Here is a 25,377-nt window from a genome sequence, read left to right on the forward strand (position 1 = left end):
GCACCACAACTAACTGAACCTATTAGTCTATCTAAACAGAATATATACAAAACGAAAATGATGCATATCACACACTATATACAGGACAGGAGCATATAACCAAATCAGCATACCAGAGAATAGTCAGACAGGCAGTAATCAAACCAGGCAATCAGAATGAATGAGAAGTACCAAGACAGAAGGCAAGAGAATAGTTGGACAAGCAAGGGTCAATATACCAGGAGTGCAAAATACAGGAGTGATGGCCAGAGTCACAACACTGCAGGGAACCAAACAAAATGATCTAGCAATGTGCTGCTAGGAAGTCCGGCCTTAAAGGGACACTTAAGTCAAACAAAAAAAATGAGTTTTACTCACCTAGGGCTTCCAATAGCCCCCTGCAGCTGTCCGGTGCTCTCGCCGTCTCCCTCCGATCCTCCTGGCCCCGCCAGCAGCCACTTCCTGTTTCGGTGACAGGAGCTGACAGGTTGGGGACGCGAGTGATTCTTCGCGTTCCCAGACACATTTAGCACCTTCTATGCTGCTATATGGTATATGATATATGCTATAGCAGCATAGATGGTGCTATTGTGGCCAGGAACGCGAAGAATCACTCGCGTCCCCAGCCTGTCAGCTCCTGTCACCGAAACAGGAAGTGGCTGTCGGCGGGGTCAGGAGGATCGGAGGGAGATGGCGAGGGCACCGGACAGCTGCAGCGGGCTATTGGAAGCCCCAGGTGAGTAAAACTCATTTTTTTTGTTTGACTTAAGTGTCCCTTTAAGTAGCAGCACATTGATCAGGTGATCTTTCAGGAAGTTCCTATAGTTCCATCTGCTGGTGATCCGGGAAACTGCAAAGTTCTCAGCAACACGGGAGACACCTGCTGGCTGATCGTGGAAGTCCACAGCACAGTTCATCAGAAAAGCCACCAGCAGGATAACACAGACACCGATCATAACACATAGTTTGCGAAGCGTAATTGCATAGAACTACGCGTAGTTCCAGCGTAGCGAAGTTGGCTGACTACGACCATCCCTGGTCTGGTGGTCCCAATATAATTACAGGCAAGGTTTAAGCAGAAATATGGGGAGTAATAACAGGGCGCTCTACAGATACAGAAGAATCATAAAACAATGTCCCTTAATACATAAACATTCCCAAAGTCCATATAAAATTCCTCCCAGAGTCCTTGGGTGTAAGGAACTTTTCCCACTCTTCCTGTGGTAAATGGTTACGCTATACGCTCACCAGATATTTGGGCTGCCCTTCTCAGGATCAGCAAACAGCGCCCCTGGCCCAGCCAGTATGCAGGATCTTTTCAATGTGGTCTTTTCTCGAGTACTCCAAGCATAGAAAACAGAAAGGCACTGCAATAGTGAGATACTGTATGACTGGGGCATAAATAACTTCACCAGTGCTCCCAGTGAGAATTTGAGAAGGTCCATAGTAAAATCTATTTGATTCCCTTCTAATGCCAAACCATTACTCAATGCTTCCTGTACTGCCTGCATCCCCTTATTATGGGGAATGACGGTGTACAAAGACGAAACATCGGCTGTAATAAGCCAATCCTCATCCTCAACATCCACATTCCCCACGATCTGTAAGACATGTTTTGTATCCCTCAGTAGCGCTGGAAGTTTCTTTACCTCATCCTGTAAGAACCAGTCAATATACGCACCTACACGCTGGGTTAGGGAATCTACTCCACTAACAATAGGACGTCCAGGGGGGTTTTGTATATCTTTATGAATTTTGGGGTTAAAATATATCACTGGTGTTCTAGGCGTGGTGGAAAGGAGGTACTTAAACTCATGGGTGTTAATAATGATACCTTCCCTCTCATCAACCAACAGTATATTTTTCAAGGTATTCCTGTATGCACAAATAGGGTTGCCCCTCAATTTCTCATACGTGTGTTCATCTCCCAGCAATCTCTTCATCTCAGCCTGATATTGTCCCCTATTCATCACACAGATAAGGAATCATACACACTTTGGAATTTGTACACTGTCCCTGCTCCCTAGGGTTCGTAAAAAACATCTGTCTCACACTGCAGCAAAGATCTGATGACTTAATGTGCAATGTTACAAACACAGGAGTCACATGTTGAAAAAAAGTTGTAGACTGGCCCTAATTCAGCAATCCCTCAGAAGAGATTCCTAGATTCTAATCACACACAGGCTAGTGACCTTAAGGTGTCTGATTACTGACACCGTGGAGTGGGTAAGATTGATGTCTGACTGTCGCTGCCTCATTGAGAGCTTGTTGTCTCATACTGAGTCCAAGACATTCTGAATGTTTGAATGTGTGAAAGTGGAATACTATATCTTATGTTCAGCATGTCATTGTTGTTCCTCCATATAGCATGTGCTCTCATGTAGTAAAATAATACGGCTGTGTGTGTATATATGTACTGGGGGTGGAGTTGCGACGAGGGACTTGTTGGCTGCAAGGGGCTGGAGGAAGCTCCGGGTTTAACATAGATTGCCTGACGTTTCCTTTATGTCTAATAAGTGTTTTTATCTACATGAGCAAAACACATTAGTCCTCAGTTTTCCTGTGCAGGAAGCGAGGGGGCCCGGGTGGGGAGGCCCATCCAAAGTTTTGCAGTGGGACCCAGTGATGTCCAGTTACGTCCCTGCACAAGGGTCATACAATGAGTGTGGCCCACATAACTTTCACGTGACGCCCATAACAAGTGTAGCCACAAAAAAAAAAAAAAAAACACCGGATCTGAAATATAGTCCACTGTGCCGGAGGATGGGAAGGTTAGTAGTTGGTACCGCCAACAGCTCTGGGCCCTCCTGCAGTCTCAGGGGCTGCTCCCCTCTAGTTACGCCCCTGTAGTGAACATATAAGCCGTGATCCTGCAAGTTGAATCCCAATGCTAGCAATTCTTTTCTAACTAACTCAGCACGCCTAAAAGCTTTGGGCGCGCTAACTACGGTGCTAAGCACTTAGTACGACCAAAGATTTTATCAATCGTGCACAAAGTTTAGCGATGCGTGGTTCACGTGAATCGTCGCACCAGGTGCGATCAAAACGTTGCACCGGGTGCGGCTAAAACGGCGCACCCGTTTGTCCCACCGTGCGACGTTTCGCGCGCATCGCTTAAAAACTAAGTTAGCACCCTTTTGTGTCTCAAGCCCCACGTGTTTCTGACAATGTTGTCAGATCTGACAAGATTAGCTGCATGCTTGTTTCTGGCGTTATTCGGACACTACTGCAGCCAAATAGATCAGCAGGGCTGCCAGGCAACTCGTATTGTTTAAAAGATCTATTTTAATTTTTTTAAAAATGTACTTTATTTATTTAAGTTTGTTTGAGGGAAGTACAAAAAAAAACTTTAAGGCATCCCAAAGTTCAGGGAAATATTTTATATAAAGTTTTATTAAATTATATATATTTTTTTCCATTCTAAGAAGGGAAAACATATATCTTGAGAAATTTTAATTTCAAGAGCTCCCCCTCCCCAAAAAGAAAGGATTGCTGCATTTCATGTGCCCTGATCTGGAGTCAGGCTAATTCATGCTGCAAACTGTGCACAGACCCCTGTTGTCTAGAAGCAGCTTGTCACTGCAAATCAGCTTAGTGAACCAATTAATAAATTCCTTCAAAACACATTGCAGCCATTCTACTTAGCAGGTTGCTTTTTTGTTTGTATTAACCTTTATAGATTTTTAATCTATAAGTCTGTGCTATAGACGGAGCTGTATATGTTTACGTTGGTGATAAAGGAACAGAGCAGTTATGTGGAGCTGGAAGAAGCATCCTTTTTGGATAGCTGTTTTTTTCTCGGCCTTTGAGGTAATCCTCATGAAAGAGCATGCTGCTGAATCCCGCCATGAGCTCGCCAACCAGACCTCCATCCATAAAGGACTGCTTCAAACTCTTCATACTTTCCTGCCTGGGAATGAAACTGAACTCCGCAGAAACAGCTCAAAGGAGATTTTAACTTTGTTGTTGGAAAAGGTGGAGTGCCCCAGCTTTATAAATGACAGACAGCAAACTTGTAATCGGGTCAGTATTGATTTCTTTGAGTGTTGCTATATTTATTATATCTCAATTCTCAACTTATTTATTTATTTATGTTTTGTTTTGACATCTTGCTTTATATTAGAATTGGATATTTCTTTTTGCTGGTCAATTAATATTTTTATATATTTTTTTTAATTGAATTTTAAAAGTTACAAGGATTTATGCAGTTTGTTTTTTAAGTTATTTGTTTAAAAGAGAGGCAGAGAGGAAATAGTACAGCTATGCTTTTATTTATTTATTTTTATATGCTTTTTTAACATCTTTCTTTATATTAGAAATAGAAATTTCTTTTTGCTAGTCAATTAATATTTTTAGATATTTTTTAATTGAATTTTAAACGTTACAGGGATTTATACGGTTTGCTTTGTTAAAAGCAGCATGCTTGCTACATTGTGATTTTCTACATTCCATTAGTCTAGATGTATGTCTGTTATTCTTTTATGTGTTCTAAATTCATAATAAAAAAAAATCTGTTTCTATCCTATTTTTTAATGTACAGAATGCTGGAAGGAGTGAGGATTATGTTAAAAAGTGTTACCTTTGACAAGAAATGAGTTGGAAGAAGTGTGTTTGGCATAGAAGATTGGTATTCCAACGAGGTTCCCCTGGCTGCACCAAAACTAATTGTGCTGGCGTACGTGCTTTGAATGTTTTAACAGTGGGAAAGCATACTGTTGGACTTGCCTTTTAGAAGTGGGCAAGCAGCATGCTGAAAGCGGGTTACATTAACAAGTTTAAGCCCTGTAAAAATATAATGGCACATTAGGTTGTAATGGCACAAAAAGTAAATAACTATTTTAGAATTATGTAAACAACAGAACACTTTACTTATTGGGCTATGAAAACCAAATAAAACAAAGACAACTTTTTAAATAAATATAAATTATGCTGAGCTTATTTTCTTATTTATTTTTTTATTACATTTTCAATGCAACAATACAAAAGACAGCTTATGCAAAACACAATGGAATGTATACAACATACAAAAAGGCAAAATGTCCAAAAAGGACATAAATGCCCTACGTTAAAAGGTACCAAACAATTATTTAGTATTTATCACTCTGTACAACATCTCCCACATTATATATCTAGACCTATACTGGGGGCACCTACAGTATACTGTGCTACCTATACTGGGAGCACCTACACATGGCTAACCTATACTGGGGCACCTATAGCTGGCTACCTATACTGGGGCACCTATAGCTGGCTACCTATACTGGGGCACCTATAGCTGGCTACCTATACTGGGGCACCTATAGCTGGCTACCTATACTGGGGCACCTATAGCTGGCTACCTATACTGGGGCTAGTATTACAGAGGGTTCCTAAAAACACTAAAGCACTGCTAGCACTGCCTAATTATTAGAAGACGAGAAATGCTTCCTGAAGAAGGTATTTTGGTTCCCCCTGTTAAGGTTTCATATTTGTCATCATACAGTGACTAACACTACAAATTTGTTTCTTAAAATTTTTTTTTGCACATGGACCAACAGATACAGTATAGATTTTTGTTAAAGTTTAGTGACGGACCACTACTTGTGACGCCCACTTACTGGTTATGGAATAATGTGAAAGTGTTTATGAACTTGTTCTGGTAACAAGTTCTGGTCCTCCCTTGTGACAATACTCTGTATCCCTGTGATGGATAAATTAGGTTAGCTACTGTAAAGGGGGACATTTGGCAGCATATCGTCATGCCAGCATAGGGTGAGCTGTGGAGGATGAAGTGCGATTGACGTATGACTGAGTGAGTAGATGTCACAGCTGGCTGTGCTACTCACTCTATGTGCAATCTGAGCTGATTTATTGATTTTATGGTGTATTGTAAATAGTTAATGCATGTTTGATTTTATGTTCAACGTTTTGCAGTAACCCTGGTTAGAATAAAGTTGCACATTTCAAATTTTGATTTAGAATTGACAGGGATTGATTGAGAGGAGGCACCCAACTATTTTTGTATTTGGTTTTCAATGGCTGTGCCTGGAACACAAAATTCTGGCAAGGCTATCAGGTCCTAGGAGCTTCCAAGAGCTACACAAACAACTTGGCTATGTGAACTAAATGAACAGTTTTGGGCGTACGTTAAAAAGGGGCGCTGGGAAAAAAGGGCGCCGGGTTTTTAACGATAAGCATGGATAACGTTTAAAAATGTATTGTACTGTATTTCGTTTAAAATTAATGTTTTTAAAGTTATAAATCATTAAATAATGTGCATTAAATCGGCAATTGTAAAAACATTAATCTTTCGTTTAAATAGTGAAACGTATAATAACGTTTAAAAAAAAAATTACTAAGTAACCCTCCCTGTACCTACCCCTAACCCCTAGACCCCCCTGTTGATGCCTAAACCTAAGACCCCCCCCTGTTGGTGCCTAAGTAACCCTCCCTGTACCTACCCCTAACCCCTAGACCCCCCTGTTGGTGCCTAAACCTAAGACCCCCCTGTTAGTGCCTAAACCTAAGACCCCCCTGTTGGTGCCTAAACCTAAGACCCCCCTGTTGGTGCCTAAACCTAAGACCCCCTGTTGGTGCCTAAACCTAAGACCCCCCTGTTGGTGCCTAAACCTAAGACCCCCCTTTTAGTGCCTAAACCTAAGACCCCCTGTTGGTGCCTAAACCTAAGACCCCCCTGTTGGTGCCTAAACCTAAGACCCCCCTGTTGGTGCCTAAACCTAAGACCCCCCTGTTGGTTTTTTCGTTTAAAAATAATGTAAAAAAAAAAAAAAAAAAAGTACTGTTTTTCGTTTAAAAATAATGTTTGGAAAAAAATATTGTACTGTTTTTCGTTTAAAAATAATATTTAAAAATGTATAAATCATTAAATAATGTGTAATCATGAGAAACAGTAATAAAACATTAAGTCTCCGGGCGCCGCTTTTAAAACGTTAGTTTTCTCCGGCGCCCTTTTTTCCTATCGGGCGCCCATTAAACGATATTTATTATAGGAGTGAATGGCGGCGCCCGATTTGTCCACTAGCCTCAGGCGCCCGAATTTACTGTTACCCAGTTTTGGATTGTGAGCTGCCCTTTTAACTTTCATTATTTATTGTAATTAGTGTCTTCAGACAGAAACTCTTCTCTCCATGGTCAGAAAGGAACCTGGAGATAAGCTAGATGAGGACACAATGCAGAAGGTATCAGTGATTCTCCTCTACTACATCCTGAATAAAGAAGACTTCTGCACCTCACGGGCCGGTGTCATCAACATGGACTACCTGTTCTACCGCAACAACATACTAAACCTGCACAAAGAGGACGATTGCCATTATCTGTCTGCTATGGAACTAGAAGAAATCCTGGTAGCCACAAAGCGGCATTTCCAGATACCTAACGGGCAAGGGGTGAGATTGTTTACTTGCTTTGTGAAATTAAAAAAGATTATTATAAATGGGGTAAATGGCGTAAGGCAATGGCTTAAAGGGGTTCTGTGGTTCTTTTAAGAAACAAAAACTGACTCTTACCTGGGGCTTCTACCGGCCCCTGCAGCTGTCCTGTCCCCCACCGTCTTTTACGATCCCCCGTTCCTGCCGCCAGTTACCATCCAATTATTTGTCTATCTAGAAAAATGCAACTGTGCACTTCCTAGCTCCCACTCGTGTCTCCGGGAACTTTCTGCGCGGGCGCAGTATGAGGAAACTTTGTACTGCGCCTGCACAGGAGGCTCCCGGAGACGCGATTGGATGCGCATGGCTGCGGCCGCGCAGGTGCAGTTGCATTTGTCTAGTTAGACGAATAGATGGATGGTAACTGGTGGCAGGGAATGGAGGACGGCGCAGGACAGGACAGCTGCAGGTGGGGCTGTAGAAGCCCCAGGTAAGTGTTCGTTTTTGTTTTTTAAAAGAACTACAGAACCCCTTTAAAGTGGACCTATCATTAACTTATGCAACAAAAAATTGCAGGGTTCAATATTCCACACTTATTAGACTTTGCATACGTTTAGCGTTTTTCATGATCACCGCACATCAAAAGTATTTCAATGGCATCATGTTTTTCATGCGTTAATATGCGATTTGGGATTTTTCTACATTTTAAAAGACAAATTGTAAAATGTAATATAGATAAATATAAATGTACATTACTCCCTGAGAAAAATGCAAAAGAAATACCTCTGTTCCTGTGTCACTGTCACTTACAGTTGGTAGTGAAAATATGACAGATCTGCCAGGTTATGATTCTGATTCTGAGGTTTTGGGCTAGCCCATCTCCTGGGGGATTCTGACTTGTTTCTTTACTTACAAGAGCACTTGCTGAACTGCATTTTCTCAGTCCAACTGCCATAATTGTGTGAAAGTGAGTAGGGGGAGGGCTATTCTATGGCGGACCTCCCTACAGCACTTTTATTTAACCTGATGAAGCAGCTTTTCACCTTGAAACACATTGTCCGATCAGCATAATTAATTTTGGGTTTTGGAAAGTTATCGATTCCATGAAATTGACTTCTTGAAGGCAACGATACTTTACCATATGTTCTATCGCATTATACATTTACCCCTACTATCCTTGGATGCCTCCCACCCCCTAAACTACCCTTAGTTGTTCCAAGGTCAGCACTGGCAGCTAGCAGAGTAGGCTTGAGATAAGAGGCCGAAGTCAGGAGAAGTGGCTAGCAGAGAACAGGCCAGGGTCAGGACTGGCGTCTAGTGGGACTCTAGACATGAAACGTTTCGTAGGTCTCCTGCCAATATAAAAAACGAAATGTTTATTAATTTCTTTGGATGTAATTACACTTTTGCTTTAATTTCTTTTTACTACAGTTATATAAACCTGTTGATTTTTAAAACTACATGAAGAAGTGGTATAGAATTAGACACAGTATTGGACCACCTCAAAAAGCTCCTTCATACTTTTTATTATTGTGGATTTTTTTTTTATCCTAGTGTACAGATGTGGACTCTCTGGAAAAAGAGTTTGGAGTTTTGCACAGCATTGATGAGCTGACGCTCCCGAGATTGGCTGAAGTGATTTTGGTGTCCTCTATTCAACACATTTGCATCAGAAGACACTCACTGCCCAGTCCAGATATTTTTACAGAGACCATCTTCAAGTCTTTGAATAGAAGCAATGAGCTGTTTGCACCAGGTATCTATTGTTATGGCAGATCAGAAATCTCTAACCAAAAAATAGAATATGAGTACTGTAACACTTTTGAATTGAACCAAGTAATTTATTGAAGGAGTATGTACTCCCTTCGTTAGGTGCAGAATCTAAGGCTCGGTTTACATTGGCATTTTCAGCCAAACGGATCCGGTTTCCGCTTCACCGGATCTGTATGTCTTGGTCCACACTGGCAAACAGATCCTTGAAAACGGATCTGATCACCAGTCCATCTTATCCGTTTTCACTCAGTTTGCCACTCCCGCAGGGGAGGTAGGGTGCAGCAGCTGGGCGGTTGAAAGAGGGTGCCACCGCCGGGCAGGCGATGGAGGGTTAAAAACTCACCCAACCATCTTTTTCATTGCAGCCGGGCGGTAGAGAGAGCTTCTTCCAGGCTTCCGTCTTCTTCCGCATCATGTGACTACTCGCGTCATGTGACTAGTCACATGATACGTGTAGACACATGACGCGAAGAAGACAGAAGCCTGGAAAAAACCCTCTCTACCGCCTAGCTGCAATGAAGAAGACTCCTGGGTAAGTCTTAACCCTCCCTCACCCACTTGAATGGCTGCGGCACCCACCTACTTGCACAGGAATGGCCTGGTTCGCATCCCCACAACCCCCCCCAGACACCCACCCGAGTGGATTTTGCCCTCCGAATGGTCTGTTTATTCACTATTTCATCTTCCTTTTCTTGTCCGCTGGGCTCAGCAGTCCGGAAAAATTGGTGCTGCAGCAAAGTTGTGGTCTGTCCAGCGGAACGCACGCAACGGATCCGTACGAACGGACGCAGTTGAACAGTTCCATAGGTTAACAGTGGATCCGTTCACATTAGTTTCGTTTGTACAGTATCCATTCTGATTCCGGTCCGCTTTTTAACGGTGAACTGAGCCTTAGTGTCTCCATTGAGCTTTATGTTTCTAGACCTGATAAAGGGAAGACATTGCTATATTTTTTTCCTCAGCTCTTATGGAATTTCCTTTGGTTATCACATTAGTTATTTCTTGTAGAAACTGAATGGTGATTACATCATCATATGTTTCAATGTTTAATAGGGTGTAGATTCAGGTAGAAAGGCAGCAGACCCCAGTCAAGATTATCTGTATTAGGTGATTTTTTTTTTAATTAGTTAGTCAGTTTTCAACTGTTTGACAAAAGAGGAGTTTTACCATTAGGACCTGCCAAACAATTCACATTCAATTAATTTTAGACAGCTTATTAGTCGGAGGTGTGATCCGGAGTGGCTTGTAAATTTTCTCCAATCAAGTAAATGGTCCTATCAACCACAGTTTTTGTTTTCAATCATTTTTATTAAGGTTTTAAATTTTAACAGAGCATGTAAAACAGTGACATTTTCGTAACAAATAGTATGTACATAAGTGAATAGACACTCATGTGTAAGAGAGGAAAGCTGTTGACAAGGCATTAAGATAAAGTTATAAGTTTACAATAACAGTTATTAAAACAGAGTAAAGCAGCCAAGAAACATGAAAACATTAATTGCAGTGGAAACAAACGTTACATGTTAGTGATCTCATAAGGAATAACCAACATTTGTCCCCTCATCCAGGTAGTGAAGGTATGGTAATAAGCATTTTGTGTGCGGTGCTTGGGGAGTCAGGAGCCACCCATTCATAAAACCTGAAAGGCCGGGTGGGGTCCGACTTCCCAAGACTAGAGATTTGTAAGCTCAGTTGGCCTAGTCACCTGTGTGACTAGGAACTATCTATTTAGTACATGTGTTTGGGGGGGGGGGGTATATTGTGGGAGGGTCGTAGCTTTACTTGGCTGTTTATAGAAAAAAAACACAGTTTTAATGTGCATCAAGCAGTACAACTACCAGTGTTTTTTTTTTTTTTTTTTTTAGGGGGGGGGGGGGGGGTCCGATTTCAATACAGATCTCAGCAAGATTGACTGCTGTAGTGGGGTTTATTGACCACCTTTTTAACAAACCACTATTTTGATTATCAAAATTAACTGTTTGTTTAACCTTTCCCAAAACTGACCTAAATGAGGTATACAGTAGCTATCTTAAGGATCCGTTGTGGATCTTGAGTAAGTTTGTACCTTAATGTGTGATTCCAGCCAAATATATATTGCAGGAAAGGTATGTCCCTCCTTTGGGGAGACTTCACTTGGTGGAAAGAGACATCACAGTAACAGAGGGAGGCCCTTATTCTTCTTCTTATTATCCTTTTCTCCTAGAGATCCTTTTTCATCTTTGGTTTAAAATAACTTTTCAGCACTTTGCTATTAAGAACATACCAACAATTAGGTGGAGAAATACTGTCAAAATTATTCTGGGTAATTTCTTGTTTGCTTAAAGCGCGTCTGAACAGTGATGAGCAAAAATGCCAATTTTCTTTTCGCATGAATTTTCACGAAATTTTAAATTTGATTTTCGAACAAAAATGTAGAATTTTTGTTTTTATTTGGCCTTAGATTTCCTTTAAGTGGACAATCCTTTCACCACTCCTGCATAGTAATTTCTACATTTCAGAACTAAAGTAGTATTACTCCGCTGGGGTAATAAAGTGTCTTCTTAAACAAAAACAAGCATTCAGTTGATGGTACCTTACTTTTCATTGGATATTACCTGGATAACTGAAACCTATCACAGTAAAAAAAACAACAAGATTTAGATTTGTATTTTCATCTCAGATGTACTCGGTTTAGCTAACAAGGATAGTGGCATAAGTCTGGGAACCGTACAGTACCTACACTCTAAAAATGTGTTCATACGAGTTAAGGGCTCATTTCCACTTGTGCGGCGTGCGTCTCGCAGACGCACACCGCACTGAGCGGGTGGGCGGGATCGCAGGCGAATCCCATGAGCCGTGCCATGCACGGCTATGGGATTCGCAGCCTCCGCTGCGAATTCTGCGGGGTATTCCGGGCGAATCGCTCCCGCGAGCGATTCCGCAGCGGCCCCGTCATCCCCTATGGCAGAGTTTCCCCGTGCGAATCATGTGCGGGGAAACTCTGCAGAATCGGCAGCGAAATCGCCGCAGTGGAAACGGGCCCTAACTCTTGTCTGATTGTTTTGTTTTTTCCTTTGGATTCACAAGGCTTACTCACCTAACTTATTTCTCACCACAAGTATAAGGAGAGCTTCTGTAATTCATGAGATCAAATATTTAAGTAGAGATAAGTAGAGATACGTTTTGGAAATCAACCCAAAGGTGAGAAAAGTTTTGTGCATCAAGGTCAGCTTGTCTGAACTAAAAGATGAATAATGAAATAAAAGTGTCTGGAATCTGGATCTTCGTTAAAACTAACTCTGAAATGATGACTATTACTGCATCTTAGAAATTGACAAGCTTATTGGGAGGCTGAAAGGAGTGATGACGTGTCTCCAGAGGGCAGAAGACAACCATAAAAGGAGACCAAGAAGTCTTGTAATTCCCGGGACAAATCATGAGCCATTACCTGTTCCATCAGTGGAAAGGAACGAGGAACCGAGGAGTGGCCACCATGATAGACCTGAGTCGCAAGGCCATGCTGCTGGATGGGACCAGGTGAGATTTGCTATGTACAGCTGTAGTACCGAAAAGAAGGATATAGGTATTGAGAGGGCCAAAACTAGACCCTTTGTCAGGGCTCTGCTGTTCTCCGTTACTCTAAGCAGGAATGAGCAAATGAATTTTGGTAGTCTGGATTCTGCAGGTTTTATCTAGATTTTGAAAACTGAGAAACAGTACATTTTTTTTCCAGTTTCCAATTAAAGTCTATGATAGCAACTGTCTAAGTTCATTGCAAATGTCCTAAATATGTTATTGTTGTTCAGTCAGAGAATAACCTGTACTGAGAAAAAAGCAGTATGTTGCAGGATCAGTGCAGCTGTCAGAGCAGTTACCCAGATAAGATCCCTGCACTGTCTGCTCTCCAAACAGTGTTATGACCTGCTGTCCTAAGTTCAAAGGAAAATCTGTCTAGCAAGGAAGTGAGCAGAGTGTTGCTCAGCTTCCTGTCAGTGCAATCCCAGGAAAAGGTTTTAATGATTTACGGCACTGTTGTGTGTTTTTATTATTATTTTTAATAAGCAAGGGGAAAATGTTGACTGTAGTGTATATTTAAACTGATATTACACAGTTTTCTTTTCTCAAACATCTCAGAGCCATACTACAGGGTGGTGCACAAAAAACTGGCCTGGCTGCCTGCCATCAGCATAAGTATTTAGGCAGATGTGCAAATGCAGACGACACACAAGGGGACCATCCAGCGTCTGCCTGTAAACTCACGTTTCTTGCAGGCAGCCAGGCCAGTTTTCGTGCACCACCCTTCATCAATATTTGTACAGCATTTAAGTGTTACTTGCTGTTTCCTAACTCTTAATGTATGGGTCATGGATTGGTTTGCAGGGCCAGCTTTGCTTTTCATCCTATGAACTTGTGAAGATCGTCCTTCAAAACAGCCAATCTCCAATATCACGAGAGCACTTCAAGCTAATTAGCCCAGCAATTATTCATCATCTGCTGTCCTGCTCCTGCCCAGAGGAAGACCATACAAGCACACAGCTCCCTCCCCCGACAACTCTCGAAAGTAAGCTTAATTTGCAAACCAAGCGCTACATAGTCAATTCAACACACAGAGTTCATCTTATTCTCTAACTTTCCTATGGCAGGACCATTCATACTACAGTGGCTTTAAAGGGAACCCGAGGTAGGAGGCATATGGAGGCTGCTACATTTATTTCCTTGTAAGCTATGCCTGGCAGCCCTCTTGATAAGCTATGCCTGGCAGCCCTCTTGATCTTCTTGATTTGTGTATACAGACCGCCAGTGAAGTATAAAATATATTACGAACCGCTTAAAAATGTCGGGTACTGGTGGACTTACCTCCCCACAGATGACACAACAGTAACACATTGTAAAAGATATAAAATGTTTATTTCTCACTCCAATAAAATCTGCAACGTGTTTCGCGAGTCCAACACAGGCTTCCTCAGGCAAGGTACAAAAAGGAGCAACCTAGAGAGTGTTGGGATGTGTTATAGCGCCTCTTCTTGTATAATTAGTGAGTCAAAACCCTGGAACAAGCATATGGCTAATCCAATAAAATCTAAGTCAACTGAGGGCTCAAACCCACTAGAAGCCTTTTCTAAGCGCTAGTGATTTGAAAAAGCTCTTGGTAATGCAATGCTAGGGGGGATTTTCTATAAAATCACATCACTCAAGTGGTATCACACCCATAACATTTCATTAGCAAGAGCTTTTCAAATCACAAAGCGCTCACAGTGGCGTAGCAATAGGGGGTGCAGAGGTAGGGACCGCATTGGGGCCCTTGGGCTAGAGGGACCCACTCTCAACTACAGTATTAGCTCTTTAATGGTTCTGTGCTGGTAATAATCACTTCTATAGATGATTTGAATAGCAGTGATCATTAACAAACTGTTCCCCATCCCTTTCTTGCACCTCTGACACTGTGGTTGTCCTTGATCAATCAATTGATTGTATCAATTGTTATCTATAGCATGCTTGGGGAGCCCCAATGCTAAACTTGCACCGGGGCCCACAGCTTCTTTGCTACGCAACTGAGCACTCAGAAAAGGTTCCAGGCCTTAGAGTACCTGATCTGCTGCATGCTTATTCAGGGTCTATGGCTAAAAGTTTTAAAGAGACACCGGATCATGAGGACTGACAGGCAACTGGTATTGTTTAAAAGGAAATAAATATGGCAGCCTCCATATCCCTCTTTCACTTCAAGTTCCCTTTAAAGCAAACGTCTGGTGCATAAAATGAATTAAAAAAAAAAAAAAGCTGTAGTGTTTTCAAAATAAAAAGGGTTGATCATAGGGCCTTGAAAAATTGCTATACTGTGGTTACGACTTTTAAAGCTGAAAGCCGCACCAAGTCATAAACACAGGATTTTGACTGTAGTAGAGCTGGAAGTGCTGCATTAGGTATCAGTGTTAGAGGAGATGTGGTGTTTTGACTGCTCTGGTGCTTTTTTCCCACATGAGAAAGTGCAAACGCACTTTCACAAATTCAATTGATTCTCCATGGACTTTCGTTAGATGTGTGGCTCATGCATTTTGGCAAATTCACAATTTGCATGCAAATTTGAGTAAGTGTAAGCCCTCCCGTAAAGTCTAGTGTTATGGGTATCGGTTAGCATTAGGCATCGGTATTAGTTTGTGTTTGGGGACAGGGTAAGTTGACATTATTAAGCTAAAATTGAACGGAATACAGATACTACTAATAGTGAACAACGTGACCACAATTGGGTTGATAGGTATATGGTTATTAGTCATACGACAAACCTATCAATCTCCCATTGTTTTTATTATAGACCCCACACCAAGAATGGGTTCTTGGTGTGGGGTCTATAATAAAAACAATGGGAGATTGATAGGTTTGTCGTATGACTAATAACCATATACCTATCAACCCAATTGTGGTCACGTTGTTCACTATTAGTAGTATCTGTATTTCGTTCAATTCTAGCTAAATGAATTAAAAGTTATATTTTATGCTTAATTGCCCTCCTACAAGGTATCAACTGTGAATTATTATAAATCAGGTGTGTTGTTTAAGTTGACATTAACCAGTTCGCATTTCGGGGGTTTTGCCTTTTAAGATTCCTGACTATTTTGGCAAATCAGCTGTGTAGCAATGAGACAGATACATATAGCTGGGGGCACTATATGACAAGATGCTATAAGGAGGGAAATATTACTGGAGGCATTACAACATGGATTGTATAATGGAAGCATAATATAACTAATTAAAAATATAAAGTTTACAAAAAATACAACAGTTTGTCTGTAAGCGCTCTTGTTTTTGTGACTTCTAGGGTATGGCTACAGCACCATTGCCGTTTTGCTCTTGACAGTTGGATCCATGTTTGGCGCTACCCTGATCATCTTCAGTTCTTGTGAAGAAAGCTACAAACTCATCCTACAGTTGTTTGTGGGCCTGGCAGTTGGAACCCTATCCGGAGATGCCCTGCTGCACCTCATTCCTCTGGTAAAGCTAGGGGGTTTGATTTATGGCAAATTTCTTTTCCTTTTTTCCTGGAAACACAGCCACACAGCCATATGTATTTATTCATATCAGCTTTGAAAAATAGCCTGTTGTGGGTGGGGTGAGTGGGCAGAACAATGCCCTTGGCCAATGCTCAGCTGAGTCAATCCACCAAGCTGATCGGTGGACAAGGGGGGGGGGGCATTGGGGCCTCTGTACTAGATTCTCGCTTGAGGTGGTCAATGTTGGCCACTTCGTCCAAGTTTCATCTACCCTTAAAGTGTACCAGAGATGTAGAACAATAAAGGTCCACACATGCGCATAAGACCACAACTGACGGGACTGAACCAGTTACCGGGGATGATTGCGAATGAACGGCAGACTGCGGGAGGATGGTGAGGGATTCAGATGTGCCTGCTTATGGGGCTGGAGAAAGCGCCGGTTAAGTATCAAATCTGTATTGTTCTACCTCTCAAGTTTCCATTAAGAAACTTTGAAGATTGAAAACACTACTTAGAGGACTTTTTTTTTTTCTGTTTCGGTGGTGTTAGTCTCCTATGCAATAGGGATCCACACTCCCATAATCACCAGAGCTGCTCCTCTCTTTCTGCATCATACAACTAACTAGAGATGCACTTAGAAGCTTTTTAGACACATTAACAGCTAATAAAGATTTTGGGCTCAGTTCACTAAAGTGTGATAACACAGTTATCACGTGATAAAGCTTTTCAAAAACCATTTTGTGCGCGAGTGTTGCGCGTGAAAAGTTTAGCGATCGGGTGATAATTTTTATCATGAGTACGGCTTTGCGCTTCATGCGATAAGTATGTTTATCACGTGATAAAAGCATGGTCGGGCGTGCGTGCGGCATGGAACGCGGTAGTACACTACAACATTTTATTGAGTGTTCACAACTGCAGATTGTGCTGTATGTAGAGCATTGGAATGCAGCTTAACCATTTCAGCCCGCTGGGATTTTTCACCTTATGCATCAGAGCAATTTTCACCTCCCATTCATTCGCTAATAACTTTATCACTACTTAACACAATTTATTGATCTAGATCTTGTTTTTCCACCACTAATTAGGCTTTCTTTGGGCAGTACATTTTGCTATGAATTATTTTTTTATAAATGCATTTTGACAGGATTAATAAGAAAAAAATGGAAAAAATTCATTATTTCTCAGTTTTCGTCCATTATAGCTTTAAAATAATCCACGCTACCATAATTAAAATCTATGTATTTTATTTGCCCGTTTGTCTAGGTTATGACACCATTTAAATTTTGTCCCTATCAATGTATGGCGCCAATATTTTTGGGGGAAATAAAGGTGCATTTTTTCCGTTTTGCATCCATCACTATTTACAAGCTTATAATTTAAAAAATGTGCGTCGTATAACCCCTTCACATGCATATTTAAAGAGTTCAGACCCTTAGGTAACTATGTTTTTTTTTTAATTGTAATTTTTTTTTTCCATAAAATTTTTTATTTGGGTAATATTTTGGTGTGGGAAATAAACAGTTAATTTTTATGTTATGTGTAAATGTGTATATTTTAATGTATATAGGTAGAAAAAAAACAACGTTTTGTAAGAAATAATACCTTTTAATGGCTAACTAATAGAGTTAAATGATGCAAGCTCTCTGGGATCTAGTCCCCTTCTTCAGGGATATTTCCAGATGTAAGCTGAAGTAAAACACTGATGCAGATAAATGGTAAACACGAAGATGACAGTTGTGTTGGTTACTGTTTATCCGTTAGGTGTCAGGTGATCAGCAGGCTGGAGCCAGTGAGTTAGTGCAACCATACATGAAATCCAGCAGGTTTCTGAAGATCATGAAGCCAAATCAATCATGTTACATAAGGTGTCATGAATCCTGTTCCACAATTTAAACCTTCTGTTAATGTCTTGAACATTTTCATAAATTTGTACTCAGAAACTTTTCTTGATTGATCATTTTTGAAGTTACCCTTAAGAACAAGTACTTTTAGATCTTGCATGCTGTGTCCTGGTTCACAGAAGTGTTGACCCACTGGTGTGTCCATTTTACCCTCATTAATTTTAAAGCGGTGATGGTTCATTCTTGTGCGCAGTTTTTGTCCTGTTTCTCCTATATACATTCCTCTTGAGGGGCATTTCATGCAGCGTATCATGTATACAACATTGGATGACTCGCAGGAAAATTGGTCTTGTATTTGATGATATTTCTGTGAGTTTGGTATTTGTATTTGGCTTGTGCTCAAGATATAAGGGCAGGTCTCACACCTTGTGTTATTGCAGGGTAATGTGCCTGGAGTATGTGGTGTAGATAATGCACTTCTGATAATCATTTGTCTCAAATTGGGAGGTTGTCTGAAAGCAAGTAGTGGTAAATCAGGAAAAACATCCTTCAGGCGTTTGTCTTTATGGAGTATTGGTTGTAGGGCTTTTGATATCTTCCTCAGTGTCTTTAATTTTGGGTTGTAGGTTACCACAATTGGGATTCTGTTGTATTCAGTCTTTGGGGTGTACTTCAACAGTTCCTCTCTTGATTTTAAAGTTGCTCTGTGTATTTGATCATCAACGATTTGTGGATGATATCCCTGATCTATGAATATTTTACGTAGTGACATAAGTTGTCTGTCTCTGTCCTCTGAATTAGAACATATTCGGTTATACCTCAGAGCCTGGCTGTAAACAATAGATTTTTTGGTGTGTTCCGGGTGGAAACTCTTCCATTTTAGGTAAATATGCCGGTCAGTTGGTTTACGGTATATGGATGTTTGTAAAATTCTATCTTGTATATAAATTGTGGTATCCAGGAAACTGACATGGGAGGTTGAAAAGCTGAGCGTTAACTTGATGTTCTTGTGGTACTCTGAGAAGTTTTTGTGGAATCTGATTAATTCTTCCTGTGATGCTGTCCAGATTAATAGGATATCGTCTATAAATCTGAAGTAAGCCCATGGTTTAATTTCACAAGTTGAAAGGAAGTTTTCCTCCAATCTGGCCATAAACAAATTTGCATATTGGGGCGACATCCTACTTCCCATAGCACTGCCCATTGTCTGTAGATACATATCATTCCCAAATGAAAAATAGTTGTGAGTTAGTATATACCTGATAAGTTGTAGTGTGGGCTCTGTTGGTAGATCATTTAGCTGAAGGAAATGTTGGCAAGCTGCAATACCGTCCTCGTGTGGAATGTTGGTATAAAGGGATTCAACATCCATTGTAGCCAGGATAGCACCCTCTGAGACAGAGACAGACAACTTATGTCACTACGTAAAATATTCATAGATCAGGGATATCATCCACAAATCGTTGATGATCAAATACACAGAGCAACTTTAAAATCAAGAGAGGAACTGTTGAAGTACACCCAAAAGACTGAATACAACAGAATCCCAATTGTGGTAACCTACAACCCAAAATTAAAGACACTGAGGAAGATATCAAAAGCCCTACAACCAATACTCCATAAAGACAAACGCCTGAAGGATGTTTTTCCTGATTTACCACTGCTTGCTTTCAGACAACCTCCCAATTTGAGACAAATGATTATCAGAAGTGCATTATCTACACCAGATACTTCAGGCACATTACCCTGCAATAACACAAGGTGTGAGACCTGCCCTTATATCTTGAGCACAAGCCAAATACAAATACCAAACTCACAGAAATATCATCAAGTACAAGACCAATTTTCCTGCGAGTCATCCAATGTTGTATACATGATACGCTGCATGAAATGCCCCTCAAGAGGAATGTATATAGGAGAAACAGGACAAAAACTGCGCACAAGAATGAACCATCACCACTTTAAAATTAATGAGGGTAAAATGGACACACCAGTGGGTCAACACTTCTGTGAACCAGGACACAGCATGCAAGATCTAAAAGTACTTGTTCTTAAGGGTAACTTCAAAAATGATCAATCAAGAAAAGTTTCTGAGTACAAATTTATGAAAATGTTCAAGACATTAACAGAAGGTTTAAATTGTGGAACAGGATTCATGACACCTTATGTAACATGATTGATTTGGCTTCATGATCTTCAGAAACCTGCTGGATTTCATGTATGGTTGCACTAACTCACTGGCTCCAGCCTGCTGATCACCTGACACCTAACGGATAAACAGTAACCAACACAACTGTCATCTTCGTGTTTACCATTTATCTGCATCAGTGTTTTACTTCAGCTTACATCTGGAAATATGCCTGAAGAAGGGGACTAGATCCCAGAAAGCTTGCATCATTTAACTCTATTAGTTAGCCATTAAAAGGTATTATTTCTTACAAAACGTTGTTTTTTTTCTACCTATATAATTTGTTTGGCTAACACGGTACAGAAACTTTTTTGCTACTATATTTTAATGTAAAATATATGTAGATGTAGTTTTACTATTTGGCCACAAGGTGGCCACCTTGAGTTTATTGTTTTCTCCTTGTGCTTTTCAATCACCGGAAGCACAAGGAGGACGGGGAAACTTTTTTTTGCAGAAAGACTGAAGCCTCTAGTAAGAGAGCTTTGGTTTTTCTGCTGGGGACACGGATCGGTGATCGGGAATCATTTTCCCATTCACTGATCCCAGGGCTACCGGGGACTGCACGGGGGCGTGATAAATGGTTAAAGCACACCAAAGCACCACCAGCTTTTAAAGGCAAAAAACAGCTGATAAATGTTAAGGAGCAATCATTATTATTAACACATGCATCATTGCATTTAGCGCGCGCAAAGTTCTACGCTGATCGTGCGCAAAGTTTTTTCATCACATGATATCCTGCCTTTGTGCGCAAAGTCATTAGTTATCGCGCACAAACCTTTACGCACCTGAAATCGCATGTAAAAGCAATTATCACAGCCGTGATAAGCGTTATCACGCTTCAGTGAATGGAGCCCTTTATAAAGATTGACATTACAGCTGGTTTACCTACTCAATGGGCAGTACGATGAAAGCTTGTTGTAATTGTTTCCTTCAATAAAACTGACCAGTTATTTTATAGGTTCTAGGTATCCATGACATTTCCCACGATCACCACGGAAACGATGGAGAACTCTATCTGGAGGAGAGGCAGTACTTGTGGAAGATAATGGGGATGATTGCAGGAATTCACGGATTCTTCCTCATTAATAAACTCTGCTTCCTCTTTGTTTCATCTACCAGGCAGGTAAGCTGGTTTTTTTATTTTAAATGTCAGTTATTAGTTTTTTAAAGTGGACCTGAACTCAGAACTTCCTCTCTGCTCTAAAAGATAAGCAACATCATAATAACATTTAAAGAAAAACATTTCTTTGTTACAGCTGATAGAAATCCTGCAATACATCTACAGTGTGCCTTCTTTCTGCTGTCATGGATGCAGATATAGGGTTAACTTCATGTGAATACAAATTATCTGCTCTGCCATGGCAGAGGAGATTCCTGACCTGACACAGCTGAGGGATTAAATTACAGTTATGATTATTTGTCACCGATGACGAGGGGGAATTAGACAAGCTAAACTGTCTGAATACATACAAGGTTCATTTCTCGCTGTCTTCCTTCTGTCCTGTGCAAGAGTTCAGGTCCACTTTAACGGATAACATAGTCCATAGACCAATGCATTATATTGCAGACTAATGTACGGTATCCATTCAGTATCTATTCATAAAACGGCTATAAAATGATGTAGAGTAGAGACGGTCAATAGAAGAGACTAATAATTCTGGCTTGTGTGCAGATGTAATGCTTATTGGACACGGCTTGGAAATGGGCCAATCAGACACATTTCCTGTCAACTTTCAAAACAAAGAGTCCTCTGTGATTGTTACAAGGATGTTAATGATATATACTGTGCTAAGTTAAAATTACATTTTTCACTGTACCCCCAGGCCCCAAGCAGAGTAAAAAGAAAAGAAAGTGGTGGGAGACCACCACTGCGCACCCGCAACATATCTGTCAAGAGCTTGTGGGATATGTTATAATTGTGAACGCGCTCTCCGCTGTGTATGAGGGTGGTCATACTGCACCTGCACAGTATGACTGGACATGAAGAAGAACGCAGTCACAATTTAAAAGAGGGTCCCAGACAATGTCAGTGGTCTCCAGGAGGACCCAGGAAGCCTCTGAAGGAGGCTTACAAAAGTGTACAACCTCAATTGGGTCATATTACAATATTAGACCATAAGGAGGATTGCTAAAGGGTTAGTGTACAATTCTTGGGGTATTGGCAGTATTGGGAGAAGTAAAGTCAGGTGTGTGTGTGTTTGTGTGTGTGTGTGTGTGTGTTTGTGTGTTTGTGTGTGTGTGTGGTGTGTGGTGTGTGGTGTGTGGTGTGTGGTGTGTGGTGTGTGGTGTGTGGTGTGTGTGTGTGTGTGTGTGTGTGTGTGTGTGTGTGTGTGTGTGTTTGTGTGTGTTTGTGTGTGTTTGTGTGTGTGTGTGTAGTGTGTGTTTGTGTGTGTGTGTGTTTGTGTGTGTGTGTGTGTGTGTTTGTATGTGTGGTGTGTGTGTGTGTGTGTGTGGTGTGTGTGTGTGTGTGTGTGTGTGTGTGTTTGTGTTTGTGTGTGTGTGTGTTTGTGTGTTTGTGTGTGTTTGTGTGTGTTTGTTTGTGTTTGTGTTTGTGTGTGTTTGTTTGTTTGTTTGTTTGTGTGTGTGTGTGTTTGTTTGTGTGTGTGTGTGTGTATGTATGTGTTTGTGTGTGTTTGTGTGTGTGTTTTCCAACTGTAAGAATATTTTTAAAAACCAATTAATGTCTTAGATATGGACTTTCCGTAAGCCAAGAAACAGTGCAGAACTGTCATTACAGACAGTAAGGACTTTCAGTTTAGGCATCTCAACGACCTAATACATAACGGCCACTAGATGGCACCCAAACCTTCTGTATAGCCAGCACAAGCATGGAGCAGAGCTAATGTTTCCTCATTGGGTATTTAAAGTGTGGTTTGCCTTCTTAAAACAAGGTATTTGTGATAATTCAGCTTTAACTAGTGAGCAACTGTGATTATCCACAATGCACCACTGCTGAATATGCAAATCATCTCTTTATGCCCCTGAAGACAGGTTAACTACAGTGACCAGATTTTTGTAGGCTCAACCTGGGAAAAATATGGGGGGGGGGGGGGGCGCGTGCCAAAAAATGTAGTGTCTGCAGCACACACGAAAAAATGGGCGTGGCCATGACATTCTATGGGCGGAGCTAACGTAATGATGCAACAGCGAGGCATAAGAAAGCAGTGTTTACGCCGTGATGTGGTCAAACGTGGATTCACATCATGGGTGTGCAGAAACTGTGTGATGCTATTTAATAGCATCACAGTAAATGTAGTGTCTGCAGCACGAGCAAAAAATGGGCGTGGCCATGACATTCTATGGGCGGAGCTAACGTAATGATGCAACAGCGAGGCATAAGAAAGCAGTGTTTGCGCCGTGATGTGGTCAAACGTGGATTCACATCATGGGTGTGCAGAAACTGTGTGATGCTATTTAATAGCATCACAGTAAATGTAGTGTCTGCAGCACGCGCGAAAAATGGGCGTGGCCATGACATTCTATGGGCGGAGCTAACGTAATGATGCAACAGCGAGGCATAAGAAAGCAGTGTTTGCGCCGTGATGTGGTCAAACGTGGATTCACATCATGGGTGTGCAGAAACTGTGTGATGCTATTTAATAGTATGCCATAACCCCAAAGCAGCAAACACAGCCAACTATGACCATTAAATAATAAATGTAGCAACAGTTACCCCAGACACCACAAAATAAACGCAATGGGCAACATGTCAGCACAAAATAAACGCATTGCGGGCAACATTTCAACACAAAATAAACGCATTGCGGGCAACATGTCAGCATAAAATAAACGCAATGGGGGCAAACATGTCAGTACAAAATAAACGCACTGCGGGCAAACATGTCAGTACAAAATAAACGCACTGCGGGCAAACATGTCAGTACAAAATAAACGCACTGCGGGCAAACATGTCAGTACAAGATAAATGCACTGCGGGCATACATGTCAGTACAAGATAAACGCACTGCGGGCAAACATGTCAGTACAAAATAAACGCACTGCGGGCAAACATGTCAGTACAAGATAAACACACTGCGGGCAAACATGTCAGTACAAGATAAACGCACTGCGGGCAAACATGTCAGTACAAGATAAACGCAATGGGGGCAAACATGTCCGTACAAAATAAACGCAATGGGGCAAACATGTCAGTACAAAATAAACGCACTGCGGGCATACATGTCAGTACAAGATAAACGCACTGCGGGCAAACATGTCAGTACAAAATACACGCAATGCGGCCAAACATGTCAGTACAAGATAAACGCACTGCGGGCAAACATGTCAGTACAAAATGAACACAATTTGGGCAAACACTTCACCTGCAAGAAAAAGCATTTACTCACCTGGCAGAAGACGTCCCCTCACGCAGCCGGCCTCTGGTGCCTCTGGTGTGTGCAGCTCCCCCTGGCCTGGACGATCTTCAATCTCCCGCTCAGCCTCTCACAGGCAGAGCAGGGCTACGGCAAGATGGCGTCCGGAGGCGGAGCCCTGTACTGGAGACACAAATGGTCTCCAGTACAGGGCTCCGCCTCCGGACGCCATCTTCCCGTAGCCCTGCTCTGCCTGCCGGAGGAATATGCAGGCTGCTGGAGCGGGGCTGCGGGGAATGAACTAGCGCAGCGTCTATTAGACGCTGCGGCTAGTTCATTGTACGGTGGCCAGAGTCACTGCTAAAAGCGGGACGTTTCCCGGGACCTCATGCAGCCTGGGACAGCGCCCCCTGAAGGCGGGACGTGTCCCGGGTAAAGCGGGACGTATGGTCACCGTAGGTTAACACCCAGAACCGCTGGTGTATGGCAAGCCTATAGCTTATACATTTTACAGACCCACCATGCAGACAGCCTGTTTCAGACTTTTGGTCCTCATCAGTGCATGGCAATGATTGACATGACTCTATAGCATAGGGTTTGGACCTGTCCAACAAAGTACCCAAGCCACTTGGGGCGACCTGGAACCACTAGGAAAGTATTGGGGACTAAAAAAAACTTGCTTTTTAGTACGAGGGCTTTTCAGCCTCTTTTAGTCCCCTATACTTCTCTAGTAGTTCTGGGTCTCCCCGAGCTGCTTGGGTATTCTGGGTATTTAAAGTGACAGTTTTTGTAGACAATACAACTCGTTTCAGGACATCAAAGGACAACTGACCTGAGAGGGATATAGAGGATGCCATACATGCATATTTCCTTATAAACAATGCACATTGCCTGGCTGTTCTGCTGATCATCATGATGCCAGAGAATTGGTATTGTTTAAAAGAAATACAT

General features: G+C 41.6%; 1 protein-coding gene across 1 annotated transcript in view; it reads left to right on the top strand.

Annotated features, from left to right (window-relative positions):
• The first annotated feature begins 3,554 nt into the window (after positions 1-3,554).
• SLC39A12 (solute carrier family 39 member 12) overlaps positions 3,555-25,377 on the top strand; it is a 58,496-nt gene continuing 36,673 nt past the window's right edge. Inside the window, exons 1-7 of the mRNA XM_068235574.1 lie at positions 3,555-4,002; positions 7,080-7,364; positions 8,901-9,102; positions 12,427-12,635; positions 13,479-13,659; positions 15,913-16,085; positions 21,072-21,236. Coding sequence (XP_068091675.1) covers positions 3,733-4,002; positions 7,080-7,364; positions 8,901-9,102; positions 12,427-12,635; positions 13,479-13,659; positions 15,913-16,085; positions 21,072-21,236 — 1,485 coding nt within the window. The 5' untranslated portion in view covers positions 3,555-3,732. The remainder of the gene's footprint in view (positions 4,003-7,079; positions 7,365-8,900; positions 9,103-12,426; positions 12,636-13,478; positions 13,660-15,912; positions 16,086-21,071; positions 21,237-25,377) is intronic.

This window comes from Hyperolius riggenbachi, chromosome 5 (assembly GCF_040937935.1).
Source record: "Hyperolius riggenbachi isolate aHypRig1 chromosome 5, aHypRig1.pri, whole genome shotgun sequence".
Lineage (NCBI taxonomy): Eukaryota > Metazoa > Chordata > Amphibia > Anura > Hyperoliidae > Hyperolius > Hyperolius riggenbachi.